We start from the raw sequence: 26,137 nt of genomic DNA, 5'->3' as shown, positions 1-26,137 counted from the left end.
AGAGCACCATTAACCACCGTGCCGTGCATCCCGTTAGCCCATTAATGAGGAGAGATGCAAAGATGCCGGCCAACATAAATGAATGAAAGTCGTCTCCTCGGCGCTCTGCAGTCTGCAGCGGAGCACCTTAACGCAGCAGCGCCGGAGCCTCCAAGGTCGATGGGGAACAGACGATGACTCGGCCACGTTCATGGCAGGTGGTTTATCAGCGAGCTGTCCAGAGGGAGCCGCATGTGTGATGAGCAAAGAAAATGTGTTATGAGAGCTCCCCTGGTAAACTTTCAAAGAATTAATCAGCATAATAATTAGAAGTTTGCTTACCACCTCTGGTGACCCGTATTAATGGGCCTTCTGCCTTTTTTTTCTTTCTTTTTTTTTTTACCAGACAGCGCCTATTAGCTAGCTAAGTGTGGAAGGATGCACTTTATTCCCGGTGCTGATCAGCACTTGTGTAAAATAGCACCGGTAGGTTAGTATAAAAATTGATGGCAAAAACTGTCCTTTATTTGTCATTGGTAACATAAACCTGGGATATGGCCATCGGTTTTCACAATGTCATCGCACACAATGGAAATTCCCAAAATGTTTTGCATTTCCTCCATCCCAGTTTGTCCGAGCGCTGAGACCCTAAAAAAAAAAAGAGCCGCCGAGAAATTGAGACAATTAGATGTGTTGGGAGCAGTGTGATATTTAGCCTCCCAGGATAGGTAGTTTATTGTCTGCGACACTCTCAGTCACCAGAGCCAAACCAGCAGCCCACAGTCACAAAACAGAGAACAAGTTGTTCCGCTGCTGCCGGCTGCTTCCTCTGTCCTCCAGCCCAGCCCGGCGCAGCTCAGCTGCGGCAGTCTTTACACAGGACAGTTAGGAGAGTTTTCACACTGGAGGTGCTGCGACTCTCAGGCTCCTGATGGGAGAAACTTTCCATCCCTGGTCCCCCTGAGCAAGGTAGGAAGTTTGTGCCAGCGGCATTTTGTTGTTTGCTTTCAGTTTTATCTGCAAAATGAAAAGGTGGGGGTTTTGTTTGAAGAAAAGATGAACATCTGAAGTCAGCCTCCTGCAACCAAGCCAGTGATAATTCAGATGCCCTCAAATTTACAGCGCTCAGATTAGGATTAGGTGTTCTGAGAGCAAGCATGTTGCTGTCACTGTTGTATTTTTTATGCAGACAGAGAAACGACTCATGTTTGCGCTTTAAGGAAAGTGTTCTGGGGATGCGTCGCTCTGTGCTGACAGCAGCTTTCCAATAAAGATCAAAGAGCCGCTCGATGTGTGCGATAGGTTTACATCTTTTGGACTTGCCACAGCATTTCCCCCCCATTGTGTGCCACTGTTTCAAAATATGTGTGTTTTGAGTATCTTCCTAAAATCTACCTTGTGTGAGATTGTTGTGTTTTGCTAGAGAACATTTAGCGTCACTGGTGCTACGCAGACCTTTAGCTAAGCACTAATTCAACACTACGTCTTAAAAATGGTGTCAGTGATTTAAAGATGAGTTGAACGGTTCTTCCAAAGACAAGAAATGGTGAGTTATTCAACCCGCAGTTTGACGGTGCATTCAGTTCACAAGAGCCAGTGAGTGACACTCACGTGGGTTGTGAGTCATCAGGTTCACGGCAAACAAAGTGGTACACAGCGACCGCTTTTACATGGACGTAAACAACGGCCGTTAGCCTCTGACTCTGCATTGTTCCGGGTCGTATGCGTAAAACTCTTAATCACATTTCACGTTCACAGCCAAACCGGCTTCAACCGCTTCCTGTCTAACTCAGGACCGAGAGCCTGCCTGCGTTAGTTCCCGTCGCCACTGCCAGTGACTCAGTGTGAGTGTTGCCTTGTAAACGGTGACTGGCACTCCGGGCATTTCTTTATATTTTGCGGCCGGGAGAAACCGACTGTGGAAGTGTCTCATTCCGTTTCGTTCCAGCGGGCCCTGTAAATGGATTATGGTATGTTGCTGCCTTAGTCATAAGCTTGCGGCGGTAAACATGTGTGAGCCATCATGTGAGTCAGGGCCGCGCTGCACCGTGTACTGTACCTACCGCCGTCCATGTGCTTGTTTTTCCTGTCCGGGCTGCTGATCTCCGCTCTTCTCTGCCACCCCCCCCCCCCCCCCTCCCTATCTGAATGCCCCCTCTCACACTCCCACTTTATTAGATTATGGCATGGATTAGGAAATTTCCTGCACGATGCCGCTCCCATACCTCCTCTAACCGTATTAACAGTCTCGCCATCGTCTCCCTCTGCTCTTCTCGCAGTCTCACGGCACGATATGCAAATCCCCCGGGCCACAGTGGGATAGGGTCGCCGCAGAAGAAAAACACAAGGTAAATATGGCACCCGCATGACCTTCCTCGCCTCGGCGTCCCTGTGATGTTCTGCACTCTCCTCGCGGGGAGGTCAGAGGTCAGACCTGGTGGTCGGAGCTGCATCAAAGAGAGTTGGATGTGTTTGGTTCGGGAGACGTGCTGTCGAGGAGATTTGCCTCGAGGCAGCTGATTGTAAAAACTGACGTAGCTTTCTGTGAAATGGCCAGGAATAACATTTGCAAACTTCCATGTTATCATACTCAGAAAAAGGCCAACACAGTCATCCCGACTGATGAGTCAAGGGCTTTAATACTACGTCAGGCAGGATCTATTTTATCTGGTTTTGCTTTGAGTGAAGACAAGAGTTTGTTTTTCATGTTGCACATCAGATGTTGCAGCTAAGCTAAAAACACTGTGACGTTTTAGTTTACTTTTTGCAGAAGTGCACTAAAAATATTTATTTTGAAAAATAAAAAAAATCAGGATCTCAATTCTAAGCAAAAAACAGTTGTGATTCTCAGGTCATCCAGATTAGTGCAGCCCTAATACACGTCTTTCTTTAACTTTACAAATGCTCACCGACTCTTGCGCTTCTCTTTCTTGTGCATCACTGGTCGAGGTCGTTCAATGTACGCACCGGTGAAAAACAACCAAACGCAGTCACATACATTCGAGCTATTCACCAGCACACCCCTCAGCCCAGTTGTCTGCGCCGGGTGCAGCATGTGCTCCAGCTCCGAGGCGGGTGGGAACCAGCTGAGCAAATGGTCAGAATTCCCCTAGCCAGCAGCTCCGTCTCCTCCAGGTGGCGCTCTGCCCCTCGCACATCACTGACAGCGAGCCTGGCCGCTCCGATTCTACAGAAGCGTACGCAGCAAGAGGGCGCGTGTCCGAGGAGAGATCTGCACCCGGCGTTCAGCGAGGGCACGGACGCCACTTTTAATTGCCGCCGCCTCCCTCGCCGCTTGCCAAATTATTTTTAATCGCCGCGTATCGTCTCCCCTCCTTCCCCGAGCCTGGAGCAAGGTTCTAAATCGGGGGAAACAATTGATGTCTCTCTCTGAATAGAAAGCGTGGCCCTCAAGGTGCTGGAGTTTGGGCATTTTTCCTGCTCATTATGAGCAACGCCGCTCGTTATCTGCAGCTGCAGGAAAATACACCGCTGACGACGAGTGGCAACTGGGCCACACCTGAGAATGATGGCGACCTGTGTCAGGTGATTTACTGTGCATCAGAATTGCTCATTTGTATTCACACCTGGTAGTTTGTGTACAAAGACGTGTGGACGCCCTCTTTCATACGAATGTAGTTTTCAAGGTTGAGTACTGTGTGATGATTGGTTGCCAAAAACAAGCTCAACATGCATTTATGGACTTGCCATAGACCTCACTGACCTCATGACCAGGTGACCGGTGACCTTTTTCTCATGAATCTTTCTCAGTCTTGTCTTGGTAAGACACAGATTCAATATCAGTAGCTGCCAAACGCACAGCTTTGACTTGTAATGACATCAAGATCAACATAGATTCACTAGTTTCATTATTTTTTGATGCAGGAGGAAATGTTTGACACCTTGTCAGGCCCGGATTTCCTAATGTGCGGTGTGGAGGCTCGCTAACCTTGCATTTCAACCTTCAAGTCCAAAATATTGCCACGTGTGTGTGTGTGTGTGTGTGTGTGTGTGTGTGTGTGTGTGTGTGTGTGTGTGTGTGTGTGTGTGTGTGTGTGTGTGTGTGTGTGTGTGTGTGTGATTTGCATGGGATTTCATAGCGCTGACAATGGTGATAAAATGACCCTCATGGACTGTGTGCATATCTACAGTTTTCGTGACATTTATGTTGAGCAAGTTGTTGTAGAAATGTCATAAAGCTGTAATAGCCCAGGGGTCGGGAAAACAGTTTTTAACACAATAAGTAATAAATAAGCTTTGAGCATTGGAACATGATGATGGGACCTTTACAAGCGCTCTCAATGGGCTCTGAGTTGGGATTTTCCAGGTACGAAAAGCTCTCAATGTAGCAAAAGTTTCACACTGGCTGGTCAGATAAGCTGCACTTGAACAAAGTGAGAACAGAATTTCTGAAGCTCGAATGATTTATGAAGCAATAAAAAACAAAAACATCTCTATTGAGGGACTATTGATGCATTTGTCCAGCTTTTCTTTCTCTCAAAGTGTGGCTTGCTGTTACAATTTGCCCGCCGCTGTCCCACATCAGAATTTTTACACCAGAATCTGTGCTGCCGCGTCTCGCTCTCTGGCTCATTCTGCTGATGCATCATCAAACATGTATTTTGGAAGATGAAAGAATCTGATGATAAAAGGGACTCCCTCTGATTTCCATCTGAATTACAATCTCAGCCTCATTTTCCCACTGTTTATCTCTCATTTTCTCTACTCTAGATGTGCTGCTTCATTGTTTGTCCCCCTTGTTCCATCTGCATTTTTTATTTGTATTTTTTTTTGTTTTGTTTAGCTCTTTACTCCTGTCCTGATTTTCTGATTTGTTTTATTAGTTTATTTAGTTTTATTTTTCATCTATTTTTGTTGTTGTTGTTGTGTCTGGTCCTTTCACTTAGATTCTACTTGTGACAGCTCAAAGCTGCTGAGTTGTTAACTTGAACCCGTTAGTCATTATTCCCAAGCGTTTCTATGCTTCCCTTTTCTAAACCTGGTAGTTCTTCCTCTTTCCTAATAAGTAAACCAACTGTCACTATTATAGCTGAGGACGCATTTGTGGAGCAGTTTTTTCATGAAAGCAAGAGCAGCATTTTGTAGTTTGACGATTTCATGTCGATCAAGTTGCACACAGTGTCCACTAGATGGTAGCGTATGATGACTATGGCTGGCCATACAATAAACGAAGGGTTTCGACTGGAATTGCAGCTCCCAAATATAAAACTGCATGAAAATCTTGCATTTAATGACCTCGATTCAAATCTCCTGTTGCCGTCATCTAATGTCCATCTTGCTCGATCAGGATCTTAAAAATCCATCTGATGGCTCATCCACTTCCTGGTGTCAGAGGCTTTTTTTCCGCCCTGAAGCTTGTTTTATTTTTGTGCAACTGTTTGTGTATAGAACGGGCCGCATGACTCGGCGCATGCACCAACTTAGTCGGCGGTTTCCCGATTCCGTGCTGCGCGGGTTGTTTAATCGCTGAACCTTGTTCTATTTTTCAAGCGGGAGACACCCAGAGTAAACTTGGATTTATGCAAGTCTCTCACACAGCAACATTAAAGCCGCGCAAAAACTGCTGAATGTTGTTATTGCATGCTGCTCGCAGTGTTTCTCGCTCCATCACAAAGTTGCCGCGCACGGATGTTTCATAATCAGAGCAGCTCCGAGCAGCTCCACTCATTTCACAAAATGGAACTTGCTTTTATTTAAATTATTTTCTTAAAATTGCAAATTTAGCCTCAGCAAATTGCTTTAGTGCCCCACCTTTGAACTGGTAATAACAGACTAACTCAAAGTACGTTTTAATTCGAATGATTTCTTTCTCTTTTTTTGATTAGTGTAGCCAGTTAATGCAGTAGCGTTTCTTCCAAACGCCTGCCTCGCAATTTAGTGTCGAGTGAGCATCGATTGCTATTCATTATTAATCTAATCATATGCAGAAATGCTCACACTTGAATTTGACAGCAAACACTCCATACAACAACGACCAGATGTCAGTGGAAGGAGGGGAGTTTGTGGAGAAAGTATTGAGTTTTCAACTTCAGGATTTATGTCATTGTTTAGAGTTATCGGCTCAAATGAATAATTGGAACAATTCAAATGATTTTAGTAACTTTAAAGGTTTTTACGTACCACTTAAGATGTACTAGATGTGAGAAGATACTTTGTTTACATGATTCAGACTCCTTTTGACTGTCTCTAAAGGAGATTTTAAGGTTTTGTTTGTACACCATCTTTGGGACTATAGGATCACATCAAGCCACGATGGCGCAGATAAGTCCGAGTTGTCAAATATGCCAGTGACTGAGTGTTTGTGGGGGAACCAACCCCCTGAAAAGGAGATGTGTGAAGGCAAATAGGGAAAAGAATCTGACAAAGTGAAGTTGTGCTTCTGAGGGAGAGTTGGATAATTCTCTCAGACTCCTCGGGGACGAGTAGAAATCCTCCAGCTGCAGCATGACAAATCAACAATTTTCACTTGCAGCCACGGCGGGAGGGAAAAAAAAGAGATTATGGGAGTGCACGGTGCATACTGTATGTGGTGTTTGTACAGCCAATGTACTCGCAGATTGTGCTTGTAAATCTTTGTTTACTGTCGAGGTAAAAGAGAGGGAAGGCAGAAAAACTTTGTACGCGTTCAGTCCAGCTTCTTTCTCTTTGTTTTGAACCTCCAGGATTCTCTCACTGTTAATGTAGTCTGCTTTCACACTCAGCGCATGAGACTCCTCAACATTCAGTCTTGCTTCAAGGAAGTTGTGAAAACAGATTGCAGCCTCCACAAAAGGACAAAGGCAAATTGTTCTCACAGAAATTGCCAAGACATCTCCAGCTTGTCTTGACCGTGCGAGTACCAGCAGACGTGCTGGACGTCACAACACCAGTAGCTTTTTAAATGCCAGTGTAATAAAAGAAGAATCAAATGACGACGACGAGTTGACCAGGATATTAAAAGCATTTTTTCTTAAATTCTTTAGTATTCTACTTGGACAATGTTTCTGTGAATCTTTTTATGGACTGCTGAGAAAATTGCACTTTTTTCTGAGCTGAAAGTAGCAAAATGCTTCACAATTTCTGCTTCAAAGGCTTGAGCTTGAACTGAATGCACTGCAAAACTTCTCACCCATTTCATCCATTTGTGGGTGAATCGCTGTAGCTTACAGCTAGAAAGGAATTCAAGGTTTTTCTGACAACAGTCTAAACGGCTAAATTGTCATGTATTGCAACAAAAATTCTTACGTACAGCTCGATGACAAATATATTAGCAATCCTGCCGTCGAGAAATGAACAAGCGCCCCCGCGTCCTAAAACACTAAAGCTGTATTTGTCTGCTTCCATCAGGTTACCAGGCCCTTCCCGAGTCCCTGCTGCGGGCAGCGGGGCCTCCAGGAGCCCAGGCTCGTCCAACCTCAACCGTCGCAGCCAGAGCTTCAACAGCATCGACAAGGGCAAGCCTCTTCAGTATGCCAGCGGCAATGACAGAGGTGAGTCAAGAGGAGAGCACATCAGTGATGAAGATCAGTGGCCAGGCAGCAGGCCTCAGCCCCCTTCCATTCTCAATCCCGGCCACTTGGTGGCACCACTGACTCAGGCAGAGGGGTTGAAGCCATCTGCCTGAGTCTGGCCGATGGTTGGAGTTTCTGTTTATTTAACACTGAAAGTGATTGTTTTTTATTTGTTCTTTTTTTGGTTGGGGGTTGTCTAATTTCTGACTTACAGTATTTATTGCCATGGCTTAGTACAGGGGTGGGCAAACATTTTGACTGGTGGGCCACAGTGGGTTCAAACATTTGACAGAAGGACTGGAGCAGGAGCAGATGGATGGAATGTTTTGGTGATATGTTTTCAATAGGAGAAGAAACCAAGAACCATGTACTTTAATGTACCCCACAGTATGTATGAAATACAGCTATTCTACTACCTACTTACTATTTACTATTATTTAATTGCTTCAAGTTTGGTAGGCCGGATTGAAAAGCTTAAGGGGCCCCCATGCCTGGCTTAGTATCTACAGTGACAGTAAGATACCTCTGTAATGAGTGAGAAATGCTTCACCGTTATCAAAAATTAAACGCAACATGTTGTTTCATTTAATTTAATCTGTGAAGTGGATCTGACTGCCTTCCAAAACAGCGGCCAGCTGAAACAGTCCAGGGCGGATCGTTATGAGGTAGCGGAGATGCCATACAGCAAATAGATTGAGTACTTTGCAGTGCATTTCCCCCCCACCTCCTTTTAGCTTTAACTTACGGTTTGCACAAAAAAGCGTCCATTCAGCTCACTTGTCTCTCACTGAGATGCCACACATTCCTGTACGAGTGGAAGATGAAAACGCAGGGGGGAAATGAGCAAAGTAAAAAGGGAAGAAAGATGATGGAGACGAGGCAGAAATGATGGAGGAACTGAAAATTCAATTTTACGCAGTATTCCAGACAGCGCTTATTTGTTTCGATTTGTCCTTCAGCAACTCCCGTTTTTGAAGCGTTAAGTTTCTTTTGTCGGTGGCGAAGGGAAAAAAAAGAGAAGGGAGATAAAAAACCTTGGTGTTGCTGGGATGAGAAAGCGAAGTGCCGGAGCGGAACCGTTTTTCAGACTAAAGTGAAACGGAGAAGGAAAAAAATCAATTGAGGCAGGCGGAAATGTCAGCGACGCAGTGAGAACCTTGTGAGTAAAGAAGGAAGAATCCACCGCGGACAACTCTCAGTGTTTTCTTTCTTGTGTCTCCTCTCCCACAGATGTGTCATGTCACGCCTACTTGGTAAATCCGCCTTTCTCCTGTTTCTCTTTGTGCCGTTCGAGCCCCGTTTTCATGAGCAGTTTACTCAGCCGTACCTGCAGCAGGCGAAGCTGTTCATGGTAAAATATCCTCCATAGAAACTCGTCGTGCAGGTCAACAGTGTTGGGGACTTACGTGTGACGTTTTGGATTATAATTACAAAAAGAAGATAATAATAATAAGTTACATAGATTCTTCTTACAATTTTAATTACAGCTGATCATTTTTTTCCAAAATAAGGCTGGGACTAGCTTGGCACAGGCACCGCCCTGTTTCGGTTCTCCGTTTCCCTCCACAGAAGAAAGTTTGATACTGTTCTGATCTTTCTGATTGGTTCTCCTGTCAAGTTCAGCAATGCAACGCCCCCTACCACTCGCCTGCCAGTTCACTTGTCTTTCTCGCTCTGTTTTGAATACCGCTGGAAGATCAACACTGTCAGGTCTAAACAGTTGAGAACATCTATTCAAAATTTAGAAAGTAATCAAAATGTAATCAAATTTAATTAGTTAGCCTTTCATAAAGTTATTGAAATAGACTGGTAATTTCAATCCAGTAACTTTTGCAATTGTAAATACATTTGCAAAGTAATCTTCCAACACTGCGGTTCAATACTGAAATTTCAATACTTCCCAGTTGTTTGCTTTGCGATCAACACTTACAACAGAAGTTGTTTTCTTAATGCAGCGTACACATTGAGCAGGGAATGCTCTGTGATGAAGCATGACGCTGATGATGGCTCAGCGTGAGCAAACACACAGTCAGGGCAGGTTGTCAGCTTTGACAGAGCAGAGTAGAGGGGGGGAAAAAACTGTGAATGTGCTGTTGTTTCCAAACAAAAGCATTTTAAAAGTGAGTGCAATCTTGGAGACTAACAAGCACGCTGACAAAAGCCTCCACCTCCACTCTGGAGATCTCTTTGTGACTGAAAATTCCTTCCGCGCTACGATGCAGCAGAATGCATTATGATTTTTAGTTGTCCGCTGTGAGTTGAAATTTGTTTTGCATGTAGGCACCACCTTTTGCATTTTCAGTATATTTGATACACACAGCAGACACTCAAAGATGCTATCAGACAAGAGATCGAAAAAATATGTACACACTGGCCTATCTATGAAATGATGAGCACCAAATCGACTGAAAAAAAGTGTTTCAGTCCATTACTACATACTACGTACTAATAGTACTAATTAGTAATAATGGTGAAGTGCAATCCATCTAGGGGTTTAGCATATCGTAGCTTGCTCTTCATCAGGGCTTTTCTGAAGGAGTTTGGCCATCTGGTCACCATTAGCGTAGCTTTTAACTGCATCATTAACCTTTTGTACCCTTGTTTTAAATACAGTTGAAGAATAACACACCGTAGCCTGTTTAGTCCAACGTTGTCCCCTAATACGAAAGGCACTGTCGGGCAGCTGGATTGTCCACACCAGGCTTCCTTACAAATATGATGGTGCAAGATGACAGCTAACTGGGAGCCAAGAGCTTTTTACCAATATGAAAAATCAAAGCCAAATATATATATACAAAGTTCAGAAGAGTTTAGCAAATTTGACTGGATGTATCTGAGAGAAAGAGGAAAGAGGGCCGTCTGCAGGCATTTGATGCACCAGGTGTCCGTCCTTGCACGATGTGCATGTGTGTGAGTTTTAAGAAACGCTTCATCTCTAATCACTGCTCTCCCCGGGTCGGACAGCATCGTCACAGAGGAGCGCGCATGTGTGTTTCTTATAGTCCAGAAGAAGTGACATTTCAATCCGCTTGCCTCGAAGGAAGGGCGGGGAATGGGAGGGGTGGGGGTGGGGGTGTCTGTTGCCATGGCAACAACAAGTTGCCGCTCGGTGGAGAAGCGTGGCGGCGCTGAGATAGACTGCCTTCAGGGCAGCGGGGGTGCGGGGGATTCTCCGAAGATGGGGTTAATTGTCCAGACATCAACACACACACACACACACACACTCGGTCAAACAAATGCTTGTGGCCTCTTTCATGTCTATGAATAAACTGCCCAGAGGGCTGCTGCACTTTCTCCAAGGATGAAGGGTGATACAGAGGACAGACACACTGAAAGGAGTGGGGTGGGGTAAGGGGTGTGAGGGGGAGCAGTTAAAACCAGAAGGGGACGAACCAAACTCAATTGTAACAATTCGATGGTTCAATTGTTACGTCTTCACGACGACTCGTTGGCTCCCCCGGCAGTCAATGCATTTGACATCAAATGGAACAGCGGAGCCCGGTGTCAGCGCGGCATTAGAGCCACAAAACGTGACTTGAAGTTCATAAAGACAAACTTTTCCTTTCAGACAAACTTTTCCACCGTCCTCCTCTGCATCACGCCAGCCGACTCTCTCGCTTCTCCCACCATCATCCCCAACAGTCAGTCCCGACTCTCGGTGCAAAATTCTGCTCTCCTCCTCTTTGACCAACACTAACTCAGTGTCCACCTGATAGGACAGCAGCAGAGGTTGGAAGTATCGTAGTACAAATACTTCCATACTGTACTTGAGAAGATTTTTCAGTATTTGTAACTGTGTGGGTTTTTTTTTTTACTATTTTTTTTACTACTACAGCTTTTTCCCTATTACTCCCTACATCTATACACAAATATCTGTACTTTCAACTTCTTACATTGCGAAAGACACTCTTGTGACTTAAATTCTGTTCAAAGTAATTCACATATTATATGATAGTAGTGGAGCTATTTGAACTTTGCTGTTGTGTAGTTCAATATAAAACCTTGCTCGCAGCTCTGTGCGTTTTGTTTTCAGTACAGAGCAAAATGAAATGTAGAAAATAACATTGGTTATTGTTATAAACAACATCAACATCCAATAATGTCTCACTGGTCATAACTATGACTGATTACAAGTTGGTTGTGCTGAAGTTGAAAAAGAAAAGAAAACTATTATTGAGAGCAGCAGAGCTTTTAGAAATTATCCAGATGCATCTGCAACACCTCACCACAGTTCACTCCAAATTTTTCTGTCACAACTTTTTTCATATGCAAAATTATCAACAGATGTTTTGTTTCACTAATGGAAAAAAAAAAAAAGATTACTTTTTACTTAATACATTTTGGAATCTGTACTTTTGCTTGGGTAAAGGGTTTGAATCAGTACTTTTGACAGAGTATTTTTTTAATGAAGTATCTGTACTTTTTTCCAAGTACAGAATGTGAATACTTTTACCGCCTCTGGTCAGCATCCTGGACAGCAGCTGGTGTGAGCTTGAGTGAGCCTCCTCCACTCGAGGCAAAAAGAAAGCTATCTGCCATCGCTCAGAAGAGACGCCACACAATGGATTTGCCATTTTATTTTGTCCGAGTTTTGATTAGTTTTTTTGATTTCTTTACATTTGATGCTCTTCCGGACATCGTCTGCATTTATTTGGGCTTGAACCCAGCACGGGGAGGAAACTGGTTAGTGTCCCTTTCAGACTGTATCAAGGACCTAAAGACAGCTGCGGGTAAATACAGCAGTCAGAGGAGAGTCTCTGTGACAGACCAGAGGTGCTGGTGCTCCTCGTGCATCACAATGTGGCACTTTGCGTTCACGGGGACTGTTGTCAAGACTCTCCTAAGTCGGCCGAGGTCTGAGGCCCCGCCCCCGGCGTCCCCGTCTGCCCGAGAGCCTTTAAGCCGCCGACTGGAGGTGACTCACAGCCGGCTGAGCCCTGCTTGCCGCGCTGACTGACGAGCCAGACAGACACTCAGTCTAATGGTGCATAGCGTCATGCCGTCACCACTCCCACACTGTGTCCTCGCCCTTGCTAAAAGTTCCTCTTTTTTCTGCCCCCCTCGTCTCTGTCGGCACGTCTCACGTCTTCCTCTGCATGCTGCACTTATTCCTTAGAAAGCCAATCCGACGTGTGTATGTGTGCGGGTGTGTCTGTGTGTGAGATGGTAAAGTGCCAGGGAAGAGAATGGCTGACGGCCGAAATGTCATTCAGCCGTGAAAAGAGGGAACGGGCGTAAAGGTCACCTGGCGGCAGACATTAAAACGTTTATTTTACACGCCTGATGGATGTTTACGGGCAGAGTTTTGTTTGCGTGTATGTGTGCGTGTGTGTGTGCGTGTGAGTAGCTAGCTCGCTTGGCTCAAACTACTGTACTTTCATTTGACTGTAAATCAGCTCAACAGCAAAGGCCAGGATAAACAGCAGCCAGTGTGATAAAAGATTCAATCGCAAAACGCCTCCTAAAATATTAGTATACTGTGTATACTGCATGTCAAGGCAGTTATGTAACAGTCTATTGTATTACACTGACGGCATATTTTAGCTTTTTGTGATGATTTGAGTCAAGAATATGTAGAAAACACTTAAAATTCCGACGTAATGCCCTTCACTAAATGTACTATGTACAAATATGGGCAAAACGTTGGTCATCACGCCACTAGGAACGTTGAGATCTTCTGTGGGATCCGAGGCTTTCAGCTACCTTCACGCGTATTAAAAAAATATATATATTTTTTAAAAAAGTTAACGTGAATCCCCCAGAGTTTCTATACGCGTCGCCGCATCAAAACTAGACCCACTGCAGCCGACGCTGTGGCCGGATATTTCCGGTGCAGCGGTAAATTTGAAAGCTGGCAAACATTCCAGCAATTCTGAAGTTTCCAGTCCCGGAAAGAGAAAACGTTTAACAAAGGAATGGGAGCGAAAAAAGAAAAAAAAAAAGTCCCCAGATGAGAGGAAGACAGCAGTTCCTACACCCACCACTTCCTCAGTACGGGAGCCGAGGCAGCAGCCGAGGCTCGTCATTCTTCTCCCTGCCAGTGAATCAACCCCGCTTTCATCTTACCCAATCTACATGTCAAAAACGCAAGTGTGTTCGGTTTGAGCGATTCCTGGGAGTGGCTGAGAATCCGTACCGGGGGAAAAACTCGTCAGGTTGCGGGGAAACTTTTTCAAACCGAAAACGCCGCCAGCAGCTCTCTCGCGCTCGCAATCCAGTGGGGAGTTTTGCTTTTTTTCTTCTTTGTCCATGTTAACACAGCCGCCGTGTTAATCTGCCCGCTCTGTCGTCACGGCTGCAACATTGGCAGCCTGTCCTGCAAAGCCACCGTTATCCAGCAGCAAACATGTTGTGACAGGTTGGGCCCTATGGAGCCGTAACTCACCGTGTGGAGGTTGGGAATTTAGATAGACATTTTTTTATTTATTTTTTGGTGTGTGTGTGTGTGTGTGTGTGTGTGTGTGTGTGTGTGTGTGTGTGTGTGTGTGTGTGTGTGTGTGTGTGTGTGTGTGTGTGTAAAAATCCTTTGAGATATCATCCCAATAATAAAACTAATTAAATAATTACTTTGGGTTCGTCATTACAATTATTTGTGTATTTATAACAATTAACAAAGTTAATTCTGAGCTTGTGTGAAAGCACAGAAACCAAAGTGTTCACAAACTGTTGCTTGTGTGGAATGAATCCAGCAAAGCTCCCATGTCTGCAGCTCTGTGCGTGAGTTTTGCCAGAGTTACATAAGCTCATACTGCCATCTGGCTGACATGATCCAAGGAGGTGTTCAAACACTAATTGCAGTATCCTTAAAGCAAACAATAATGTGATTTTTCATCAATTAAATGTTTAACAGATGTAATACTTGATATTTTTGGCTTCAAAATCATAACATTAATTTAAAATGTTACCAAACATGGATGTTACGTGCAGTTCTGGAATTCAGCACTTTGTGCATACTGGTGTTGTCTCTGGTTCCTTGTCTTTGTCTCACGTCAATCACATTGAAGGTACATTCATCCAGTTTGAGGAGGAAGCTCTTGGTGGAGGCTGCAAACAAAAGGCTAAATAATGCAGTTTTATGGTTTTCTATTATGGTTCTAGAGTATACGGTATGGGATATCATCAACAAAAATATAAACTTTTGTTTTTTGCTCCCATTTTTCATGAGCTGAACTCAAAGACCTAAAACTTTTTCTATATACTCAAAATAACAATTTCTCTCAAACATTGTTCACAAGTCTGAGATTATCTGAGATGATCCATCCCACCTCTCAGGCGTGGCATATCAAGATGCTGATTAGACAGCATGATTATTGCACAGGTGTGTCTTAGGCTGGCTACAATAAATGACCACTCTGTGCGGTATTATCCCACAGCACTGTGCCACAGATGTCGCAGCGTGCAATTGGCATGCTGACTGCAGAATTGTCCACCAGAGATGTTGCCCGTAAATTAAATGTTCATTTCTCTACCATCAGCCATCTCCAATGGCGTTTCAGAGAATTTGGCAGGACATCCAACCGGCCTTACAACTGCAGGTCCAAATAAGATACCGTGTGTCTTTTTCTTTTAAATCATCTCCACTTTCCTTTCTTTCTTTTTCTCTTCCGCTGCAGAATCCGTGAGAGGCGTCCCCGGGCCAGGCGGGATGAATGGGAGCGGCGGCCTGGGCGGCTCGGTCACCGCCAGCCTCAGCGGGCAGCAGCTGGCCTCCGCCATCCCCTCGCCCACCGCCGGCAAGTCCTGGCGCAGTAAATCCATGAACCTCAAGCACAGCGCCACCTCATCCATGCTGCCGAGCCCCACCAGCTCCCCCTCGCCGGCCTCTGACGGGAGCGACGGCTCCAAAATGGGGCTGGGCGGTGGCGGCGGCGGAGGGCCGCAGCGTTCCATGCTGGACAAGTTCCGTCTGATCAACCCCAGGTCGGCGTCGCGGGCGTCGCCCTCAGTGGCTGAGATGGCCCTGCAGGAGGAGGACGACCTGTCGGAGTACGGCGAGGACGGCCCCGTGCCCGCCGGGCTGGTGTGCGTTAGCGCCGCCGCCAGCGGCCCGCCCAAGCACGTCTCCAGCAAGACCCCGGCGTCCTCCCTCACTCCGCCCAACAAAGCCCCGCCCTCCTCCTCCTCCTCCTCCTCGTCCTCCTCGTTCTCAAAGTCGTCGAGCGGTGGCGGCGGCAGCAGCAGGTCCGTTTCCAGAGACAAGGACGAGAAGAGCAAGTCGGGCCGGTCGTCCTCCAAAGAAAGCTCGCCGCCCAAAGACGAGCGCGACTCTTTCGGCGACGCCGCCGCCAAGAAGACCTCGAAAATCGGCAGCCTCATCCCCAAGGGCGGGAAGCCGTCGTCGGGGAAGAAAGACGGCAGCGGGATCCCCAAACCGGGGCTCAAGGCTCCGTCGGCCGCTGCCCACAACCCCAAGGCCCAGAGTCAGCCCCAGGGCCAGGGCTTGAACAGCAGCGGCAACCTTCGGGGCGGCGGCGACAGTGAGAGAGCCAAGCTGATGAAGGGCGGCGGGGGGCAGGGCGGAAGCTTCTACATGCAGCGCTCTGTGGGCGGGCCAATGGAGGGCAAAAGGACCAGCATGACGTCATCCACCAGCACCTCGGCCCTGTCCGGTTCCAGTGGGACACTGGGAGGAGGTGGGGGTGGGGGGGGTTTAGGAGGAGGAGGAGGAGGGGGAGTGGGAGGAGCGGCGGTCGGCGGGAACGGAGTCGTTCAGCTTCCCCAGCAGCAGCAGCACAACCACCCCAACACGGCCACTGTTGCCCCCTTCCTGTACAGGTAAGACTTGCAGGGACACAGTTCCATGTTTCACTCTACTTTCCTCCAGTTTAGTCCAGTGGTTCTCAACTGGTGTCTTAGGTTGTCTTAGGACACACATTTTTATCTTATCATGATCTCGCGACCCCAAACACACATACACACCCAAAAGGTGCTGAAAAATTGTTTAAATCTCGCTCTCACCTCCACTCACAACCCTGCCCCTCCCCACTCCCCTCCCCCATCTGCACAGTCATTACCGGACCAATTAGCAGCCGCCCCCTGCCGCTCAACAGCGCCTATTATTGAACTGTCAGCGTTTCATCGTTCGACGCGTGAGATTCCAGAAATTGACGGCTTGTCTGAAGCCCCCCCCAAGCCCCCCCTTCCCTTCCCACCGCTTCTTCTGCTCGCTCGTCAGAGGTGTAGGAAGTGGGTAGATCAGCACAGTGGGGCTGATTTCTCTGTCTTTCTCCCACTTTCTCGCTCACTCCTGGAAGAGCAGCAGTAATCCGGGGGAGGGGGGATAGGGGGGGTGGAGGAAGGAGCAGCCAAAGTCTACGGGATCCCTTTGTGCTCTCAGAGAAAGAGAGTTAGGAATCCCATTAAACAAGACTTAATCCTTCAACCCTTCCCTCTCTCTCTCTCGCTCTCTCTCTCTCTCTCTCCCTCTTGCTCCCTCCTGCTCCCTCCCCTGTCGCCCTCCTCCTCCGAGGCGCACGTTCAGCGACTTTCAAGCATCAGCTGTACTTAAATCCCACACATTAAGCAAGTTATCACTGCTGTGGCTACCAGCCCTGGACGTAGCCACGTGGCTGGATAGCAGGCGATGGCTACCAAGACAGGAAGCAGGAAGGCTGGACGTGTAAATGAACACCGCAGCCCACGCAATGGGCTAAAAGTAAAAGAAAAAAAATGTAAAAAAAATGAAAAATAAAAAAACGGAGTGCAGAAATTGGTCCATCTGTGAGTTTCTCCCACAGGGTTCTGGGTTTGAGTTTTGCGACTTTACATCATTCCGACTCCAGCCAAAGCAACAGCTGGTCCTTGCAGGAATGTCTTTAATTTATTAAATTAGGAGTTAATTTCAAGTTCACTTTTGGAGAAAAGTGGAATTGGTCCCTGCATGTTTCAGTGCAGCCTGCGCTGCCTTGTCATTATTCATGGTGGAAAAATGCGAAGATGGTTGGCCGCAGACAGGACAACATGAAGCACATTTTTGAACCTCAGCTTGGTCATAAACAGGTATTTGTCCAGGCACTTCTCCAGGTTGTAGGTGTAAATAAGAATGATTTACGTATTGCATGGATAAACTGATTATTTTTTCTTCCAATTCCACTAACCCTAATCCTAATCAGGCTGCCTCTGGAATAAATACTTCACAAATTAGGAACTTAAATCACATTTGATTGAGAGACAAAGGAAGAGATGTTACCTGTGTCTCGATGGAATCGCCTATTACTACCAATTGCATATGTGTGCCTTCATCTTCTGGATGAATCTTCAAAAAAAACTGTCTGATTTGACTCACAGTATGTCTGTGGTCTCTTGTCGTTTAGAAATCAGTTAAGACTTGGTGATTAAGCTGTGTTCGGCCAACCATTAGGAATAATTTAGGTTTTTGTGGCTTCAGACTCCAGACATCTGGTGGTGGCATCTTCCCGGGAACCTCAATAGGAATCTAGACCTCTTACGATGCCCTTTGTTTTCAACAGTTGGTCTCCTCAACGGAATCTTTGTGGTGATATTTGGCTCTTAAGATGTTCCCAAAATGACACAATCCTGTCTGTGCTTTTTGAAGCATGGTATGCTGCCCCTTTATGTTCCGCACCAACGCTCATTTTTTTATGTGCACATTTCCTCAACCTCCGTCTTCAGCATCCCTCAATTCTTGCTATGAAATGTTCCTCCTAACCAGCCGGGCCCTTCGCCCGCAGTCATCTGCATTCAGGCAGGAACCCTGTAAAGACCTCCTGCCGCGCCGCAATTTGCCACCGTTTTCAGCCTAATTAAGCATTTTTAGGCACCGTTTGCGTCTATTCCCACCTCAGGTCGCGGCCCCTGCCAAGTTTAATGGAGCCGCGTGCTTGTAGAACACTCGCTGCTGCAAGTGTGCGGGATTGATTTGCATTCCCCGTCTCACACAAGCAGGCTTTGCTGCCGCAGACGATCCTCTTTGTAGACTTCCAAGAAACCCAACAGCGAGTCGCTTAAGCCGCCTCAAATTTGGTCCTCTATTTTATTTTTTTCCTCCGTTCTGAGCAGAGCGCTTCGCCACAGTTATCCGCCTGGTTTTTGTTACAAATAGGAATGCTTTCATTCCCGATCGACATTGCATTGGATTCTGTAGCCAATGGCACATCGGCTTCCTTTTAGTTGGCACAACCAGGAAACACTGCTCCAGGCTGGGCCCCAAAAGCCCCAGAAGAAGACAGCAGAGAAAGGAATACAGGAAGTGACTCTAAACCTTGCTAATAATAAAGAGCCGTGAACTTAGTGCTAGCCTAGACATGCTCTGAACATGCTCTGAAAAAATTACTCTTATTTTATCCAATAAGTATGATAAAAAAAAAGGTACTCCCCATGGTCTGCTTTCTTCATGTCGTTTTATCGACTTGGTTGCGCTGCTTCCATTGTTTGAAATGACGGTAGAGTTGTCATCTAATCATATTCCAGCTAGCTTGTTATCAGGTTCTATGAAATCTGCCTTAGGCCTTCAGAGTCAACATTGCATGCTCCTGTTTGCCGTAAGTGAACAGACCACAGTCAGATGCGTTAGCCACTCAGATTTCGAGTATGCAATGCCACCTTATGCTGAACTGCTATTGGATAAGCATGCTTAGCCAGACAGACTTAACAAACCCCCTATATGTGAAATGCACGGCCCGTATTAAAAAAAAAAAAAAAAAAAAAGAACTGCACCGATGGCTTTCCTCGATGGAGGGCTTTTTATTTTTCTCAGGAATTACTTAACTTAGCCTGGTTTCAAATCATTTGAAGCCATACTATTAATCTGCCTCACTGTATTCCTGTTAGTGCAGTCAAGCTCTAGTTTACTTTCGCACAATCGTCCCTGCAGCAGTTTTGCTCATATCTACAACAACATTTTGCTTCAATGTGTGTTGCTATTGTTGCTTCCTGTGTCAGTGAGTGTTCAGAGATGAGGGAAGCTTGCAGGAGGGAGAGAGAGTGTCACAAATGGGAGCCTTTTTTTTTTTTATCAGCAGGTCTGCAGGTGGTGTAGGCACATGCCGCGCACGTGTGTCATGAATACTAGTGAGAATTTAAAAAGCACACTGGAGCTTCTGCTTATGTTTTTTTTCATCTGTAGACACACAGAAATGCATGTGCACAGAACAAGGCTCATACTGTGACGACCCCTTGAAGACGTCAACCTGTTGTGCTTTTTGTGGTCTGTTACACTTTAATCAAGATCCCAGTGGATTTTATAATGATGTTAAATTTAAGTATCAACATGGTTCTAATGGTGGAAAAGAAATATTGTGTGCAGCCCAGAAGTCTTAAATGAACTGACTTTTTGCATCCCTCTGATAGTGTAACTGGAGCAACTCACGTATAAATACAGACAGATCATGAACGCATAGGCAATCAAAAGCAGTCTGTCCACCTTGCGAAAAGGATTTGATAGATTTTCATTGGCTTTTTGCTGCGGTGTTTCACAATAAGTAAAAGATAGATTGAAAGTGACCATGTGTTAGAGTAACAAAAATTAAACCAGTTAGTTGATGGTTTCCCATTTGTAGATCTGAAAACTCTGTTATAATGAAAGAAAAATAAGGAATTAATCTTTAGACCCAATTTCTAATCCCAATCTTTCGTAATCCGAATCTCCTATCTAGCCTACCCTGCGGCCGCCCGACTTTATCGGACATCGCAGCCTGTCCACGTACCTGCTTGTTTATTATTTGCCTCTCTCTGCCTCCAGGACCTTCTCAGAAAACGACTGCACCATGGTGGCCCCAGCCGAACCCTGCCTCAGCCCCACCAAGGGAGAGCTGGTCTACAGCAAGACAGCCAAACAGTGCCTGGAGGAGATATCAGGTAGCTCGTCAATTTCTCCTTTGCCCTTCCTTTTGTGTGGGTGTTTTGAAAGTGGATGCTGCCTCTTAGCACATGATCATGTATCACTTGTGCTATCTCTGTCGAGGCCGCGAGCCTCTGCATATCGAGATCTGCATCCGCGCAGAAGCGGCGTACACACTTTTTAGGACATGTAGGATTGCTTTTGCATGTGTTATGCTTTGTGGTATGAATTTCTCACACTAGCTAACGGAGAGAAAAAAGAGCAGCCTGTAGGAATTTGCACTTGGCAGAAGAGGATAGTTGAGTCGAGCTCCAGCTTGTCCAGGTTCATGACGTAACTGTGCATTTCTCACATTGTGTTGTGTGTTGCCAGCATTGCCTTTGTTCAGAAAGTGCTTTGACTTGACTTTGTTGCATCAGATCGAAGTCCAGTTTGTATCAACAGAACACTCAAAAATTGATCGATTGATCGTCTTTACCAGAACCAAAGCTGTCAATCCCTAGGACAATGCTTTTCTTCATTCACGTAACTCCGCCCATTCACCTCCACAGCCTCCACGCCAACAAGGAATTGTGCTGTGGTGTTATTTTTATCTCTCTGCATGCCGTGGTTGGATGAAACAAAGAATGCAATGCAACCTGAGAAAGGCACAGGGGAAGTCAATATCTCACGCCAGTGCCAGCGTGTGTATTCCGACAACTAGGTTGGCATTTGTGATAGTTGTGGGAAGCCTCCTTCCCTGCGCTGGTTGGTGCGGGAGAGCGGAGTGAAAAGGTCAGCGCTGACGGTACGACACGGGGAGCATCTGTGGCTCTCTGTGTGAACTCCCGCCGGCTGCCATCATCTGTTACAATCCCACTGCGCCCCCAAAACCAAACACGTGACGAGCCGTCAACAGGATTTGTAAGCCTCCATTGTTCATACCTGCTTACGATTATAACTATACAAAAGGCTTGGCATTTGATGTGTGCTCTCCAGTGGTTTCTGGTGGATGTTTGAGTTGTATATAGATGGGTGGTTTGCCTAATCAGTGTCAAGGGCTTAAAGTTTAAGTGTGTAATATATGGAGGTTTTGAGAAGAAACAGCAACATCAAGTGGTTAGGTTTTAGATTGCAGCGCCTACCATCCCTCTCCCGAGCTTGCAAGTGGACTACGATGGCCTGCGCACACAAACCTTAATTAATCGTCCACCTTCTTCTTCATTGGTTTATTTGAGGACACCACCATTCACCCTAAATACGAAACGCACTGCCAGGTGGGCTGGATTGTCCACACCAGGCTTCCTTAGAAATATGGTGGTGCAAGATGGCAGCTAACTGGGAGCAAGATCCTTGATCTATGGATATTCTTACTGTATATATAAATAAGAACCATTCTATAGGTAGGAAAACAAATGACTTTCATTGTACTGCGAGTACACACTTTTATTAATGTATTTATGGGCAGTATGCTAAGCTTTTTCCAATATAAAAATCATAAATCAAACTTTACACATTGGACCTTTAAGGAGACTGTAATTCACTTGATCTCTTTGACTGAATTATACACCTAACTCAGTAGATCTCCAGAAAACATCTGTAGGCCTTTGTTTCTAGCTTCTTGCAATAAGAATAAGACGCCGTTGCACCTTCAGCATTCGTTTTATTTGGAGCTGTGCCGATGATGGGATCAAAACAAGTGGTTGGCCAAAGCAGCATAACCAAATCTCCAGAGGTGTGTGTTTTAGCTCATGCTTTCTAAAAAGTGGAGCAAGCCAAAAATAAAGAGAAAGTAAAGGGTGGACTTTTCCAGGGAGTTCGTTTGACAAGAGGTTGCGGTGTTCAAAACGCGTGCACAAAAAAAATAAAAGTTGCTCCTGCTGAGAGATGAGGGAGTGAAACATGTGCAACGTGCAAGTTGTAGTCAGTCGCGTTATTTTAATTATAAGGCAGCTTTGTGGTCAGAGTGACGTCTTTGCAGTGCATTTGCTTTTGATGGCTGTTAATTGGGGTGTGAAAACCAACCAAGTTCTTCTGTCACACATTCCCTACGAACGTGAATCTCAGCAATGTGTATTTGGTCAGATTTCAGATTTCACAATTTTTTTATTTTATTTTTTTTCCAGTAAGATTTTATCTTGCTAAAATCCACAACAAAAGTGAATGTTGACGAAATTCGAATAATAAAAAGGCAAAAACAGTCACGAGTAAGATGTCAAGCTTAAAGTGCCCCTCAAACGACGGCGGGGTGATTACAGGGTTTTGGTCGGTCCGGTCAGTGGTGACATTCCGGACGTGTTGACCCGGCTGAGGCTTTTCCCAAGCCCCGTCATTTCAAGAGTAAAGTTAGACTGCAGCGCTCGCTGACCATTTCCCTTTGTTTGGGCTCCATTATAAACACTTGTTGCATATTCTGCGGCCCTTTCACGTCCTCTGCCTTCTGCTGGGGAGAAAAATTTACCCAAGCGATGGGTAAGTGTTCTATTCCCACAAAAGTGTTTTCACATCACACAAACACTACGGGCCTTCGTCAACAGCGACAATATCTGAAGATCAGCGCAAGAATGTATTCATTTAAACTTTTGAAGAATTATTTGTAGTTGTGCAACCATTCCCACTCCGGGGGAATGATTGCAATCCTATTTTTGTGATCAAGAGCACAACAAAAAATGCACAGAAAGCTACACGCTCGCGTGGTGATGAGTCATTCGCTGTTTAAACACGCAGTATTGGCAAAAAGCTGCTGGCAAATAACCAGGACTCAAACAATGTGAAGAAAGAAAGCTGTGAGCGACGACAGCGGGGCTGAAAGCACCGGGCAGTGATGGCTGTGGGTGGATATCTCATCCACTATCGCACTTTATACGCAAACGGCAAACTGCCCATCGTTGTCTGTCCACAGATTTTCTCATTGGATGTTGTTCATCTATAAATTTGTTCCTCGACTCATCCAACCAAATCTCTGTGCTTACGTAAATGTCAAACGATTATGGTTTGTGGTCAAATAGTTACTTGCAAATGTTACTTCCAAAAGTGAGAACAAATCTGGGTGAAAAGACTTTTAAATATGCTGCTCCTTCGACCTGGGATGACCTTCAGAAGGACCTGGAAGTGTCAAGGTTGATGACTGCGGGTGTCTTTAAATCCTTTTTAAAAGATAGAGAAGGTGAGTCTCTCTTAAACTGCAATTGCTTTTAAATTCTCGTGAATTCCAGTCTCTTCACTTGAGTCCTGATGGTACTTAGCCACTGGCTATTTTCACACGTGATTATTTGTCCTGTGCTCCAGTGACGTTTGTCTGAATGTATGGTCCATTTTTTTTGAGGTGTCCTGTTGTATATGCTGCCCTCTTGGCCAGGTCATTCTTGAAAAAGAGATGTTGATGATGATGATGGTGAGGAGGAGGAGGAGGAGCGACTGACGGCGGTCGCGTCCTGTTCCGCACTCTCGTTTTGGATCCGATAAGCTTTGCGGGGCGGCATTTAATTAAGTTCGGTTGGCCAGAGCTCGCAGGTGTCACGCCGCCAGGCGGAAGACAGAGGGGGGTGGGTGGTGGGTGGGGGGGGAGTCAGAGGAGCCAGGGAGTGGGGAGGTGAGTGAGAAAAGTGAGCGACTGGGAAGGATTGAACGAAAGCGATGCTGACAAACGGAGAAGGAGGGAGAGAGGGAGCGCGTGTGCGCTGGGACAAGCGAGAGGGAGAGAGAGAGAGAGAGAGAGATACGGCAGAGCTACGCTACGCGTGCCGGTTAGCAGGAGGCGGGAGTTGGGGTGGGGAGGGTGGCAATTAGAGGAGGGGACAGAAGGTAGAGGCGGAAGGCTGGGAAGTGGATGAAAAGAGAGGCTGGGAGATAAAGCGAGCGGGTGCCCAGCCGGAGAGAGAGAGAGGGAGAGAGAGAGAGAGAGGTGGGGGGGTGAAGCGAGATGTAGCGACTTGTTCGTCCACGCCCCTGACCGCGGCGAGAGAGAGAGACGGATGAGCGCGAGAAGGCAGAGGGAAAAGCATGCAGACGGTGGAAGGAGTGGAAGGAGCGCTTCTTTTCTTCCTCCTTCCCTCCCTCTTCTCCTCTCATCTCCTGCGAGCATGAGCGGGCTCAGCCATGACTCCGGACTCCACCTGCAAGCCTGAGACGCCGCTTTTCTCTCCTCTTCCGCCGCTCAGAGGAAAGCAGGGGGTGAGGTGCGGGGTGGGTGAGAGGGGGCAGGACGCGTCGCCCCCTGCGGCCGGCGCCGCCGCCACCGTCCGTCCATCCGTCCGTCCGTCCCCTCCTGACAGCTCGGCAGAGATGTGACAGCAGACGCAGGTAGCTCCGCGCAGATCGGACGCGCTCCACTGGTTGCGACCGGAGAAGGTGGAGATGAAGAGGGGGGCAGAGTTCTCCGTCTACCAGGGGGGGAGTCCGGCCCGCCGCCCGCCACCACCGCCCACCCCGCAGCCCCCCCTGCCCCTACCCGACAACCTCAACCTGCGGCTCAAGCAGCGCTCGCTCACCAACCTCACCCTGTTGGGCGACGGCGAGCAGCGGGCGTACGCCCTGGAGCAGACCCCCGGAGCTGGAGCCCATCGCCCGGGGGGCAGCGGCGGCAGCAGCCCCAGGAAGGAGGCGGCGGCGGCGGCGAGGGGCGGTGCCACCCGGGGCGCCAGAGCCCGCTCCCTGTCGCTGTCCCTCACCAAGGTGCTCTCCCAGTCGGAGCACTCGCTCATCCCGGTGCCGTGGCGATGCACGCAGAGGGCGTCGTACGGCGGCCACCCGCGAGCCGAGCCCCCCCGGGCACCCCGGCAGGACCAGGAGGGGGACGGGAGGGACAGGGAGGGCTCGGACGGCGGGAAGCCCCCGTCCAGGGAGCGGGACGGGGGCGAGTACTGGGCGGAGGAGGAGGTGTCGGGAGGCGGCCCCCGGGAGGGGACGGCCCAGCTGGACAAGGAGGTGATCCTCACCATGCTGGGTGACCTGGAGCAGGTCCTGCACACCCGGCCCCGCCCACGTAAGTCTGGCAGTTTGGCGGCGGCCCCCTACAGGGTCCAATACGGCGGCCCATTCATTTCAATGGAGTTGCTCACCCAGTGCGCACAGTGAAAAAGTTGTTTAGGTTGCAGCATGATGCGGCCCCACAGATGCTTGTAGCTGTCGTGTCACTGCCCATCACGCCTCTGTAACTCATGCAATGCATTAGGACGCATGGGCCAATCAGAACAAGCGGAGACACCGCAGCATCACGGGAAGTTAGATTATTGTGAACGGTGCTTCAGGTCAAAGGTCGTCTGTCAGCACTTGTATTGCAGTGTAGTGGGAAAAAGGCTTTTGTCGGTCGTGTGGGTGTTTTTGGCTGCAGTACCTCGAGTGGCCACTCGAAAGAAATCGCAGCGCCACCATATTGCCAGTCTGGTACCCGGTTGTTTTAATGCACCCATAATTTTATTGCACCGTTTAAATGGAATTTGCGTCAGGAGTGTTGGGGATCTGTGCGGGCCGGCAGCAGCTGGGTGAATTTTTTCGTGCCATCAGGCAGAAAGGTATCGATGTGGCCACCCAGCTACGCACGTTCCGGTTTCCCTCCGCAGCCCCACTAGCATACAGATTTCTTTGAAGGCCTCCTTCTGTTTCTGTGAACCCCTTCTGTTTTTAATGAACGTCTGTGCACAAACGGGGCTTTGACGTGAGACAAAAAGGAATTTGTGGGAAGGAAGGAGGGAAGGTTCTGCTGATAACACGGCACTGCCAGTCTGTGAGGCCACATTACTGTTGGAGGTGCTTTCTGCAGGTTGAGGCTTAATGCAGCGAAAACCTCCAGATGCAGGTGATGGAAAAAGCAAGTGCCGCTTTTATTGCTCGCACCTGCCCCAGCAGCCCCCCGAGATGCGGCGAGCGT

General features: G+C 47.2%; 1 protein-coding gene across 6 annotated transcripts in view; it reads left to right on the top strand.

Annotated features, from left to right (window-relative positions):
- Positions 1-26,137, top strand: part of nav3 (neuron navigator 3) — a 175,668-nt gene that overhangs the window by 84,492 nt on the left and 65,039 nt on the right. For 5 of the 6 annotated variants that reach the window (XM_076051580.1, XM_076051576.1, XM_076051575.1 and 2 more), the window contains 4 exons: positions 2,259-2,327; positions 7,327-7,469; positions 15,104-16,265; positions 20,191-20,306. In XM_076051580.1, the coding sequence (XP_075907695.1) occupies positions 2,259-2,327; positions 7,327-7,469; positions 15,104-16,265; positions 20,191-20,306 (1,490 nt within the window). Of the gene's footprint in view, positions 1-750; positions 949-2,258; positions 2,328-7,326; positions 7,470-15,103; positions 16,266-20,190; positions 20,307-26,137 lie in introns of those variants that run through there. The other variant, XM_076051579.1, reaches the window with a different exon arrangement.

This window comes from Nelusetta ayraudi, unplaced genomic scaffold (genome assembly GCF_046127955.1).
Source record: "Nelusetta ayraudi isolate G7.1 ecotype Tasmania unplaced genomic scaffold, CSIRO-AGI_Nayr_v1 ptg000135l, whole genome shotgun sequence".
NCBI lineage: Eukaryota > Metazoa > Chordata > Actinopteri > Tetraodontiformes > Monacanthidae > Nelusetta > Nelusetta ayraudi.
The sequence above is the reverse complement of the archived record's forward strand: the minus strand, read 5'-3'. Positions and strand labels throughout refer to the sequence as shown.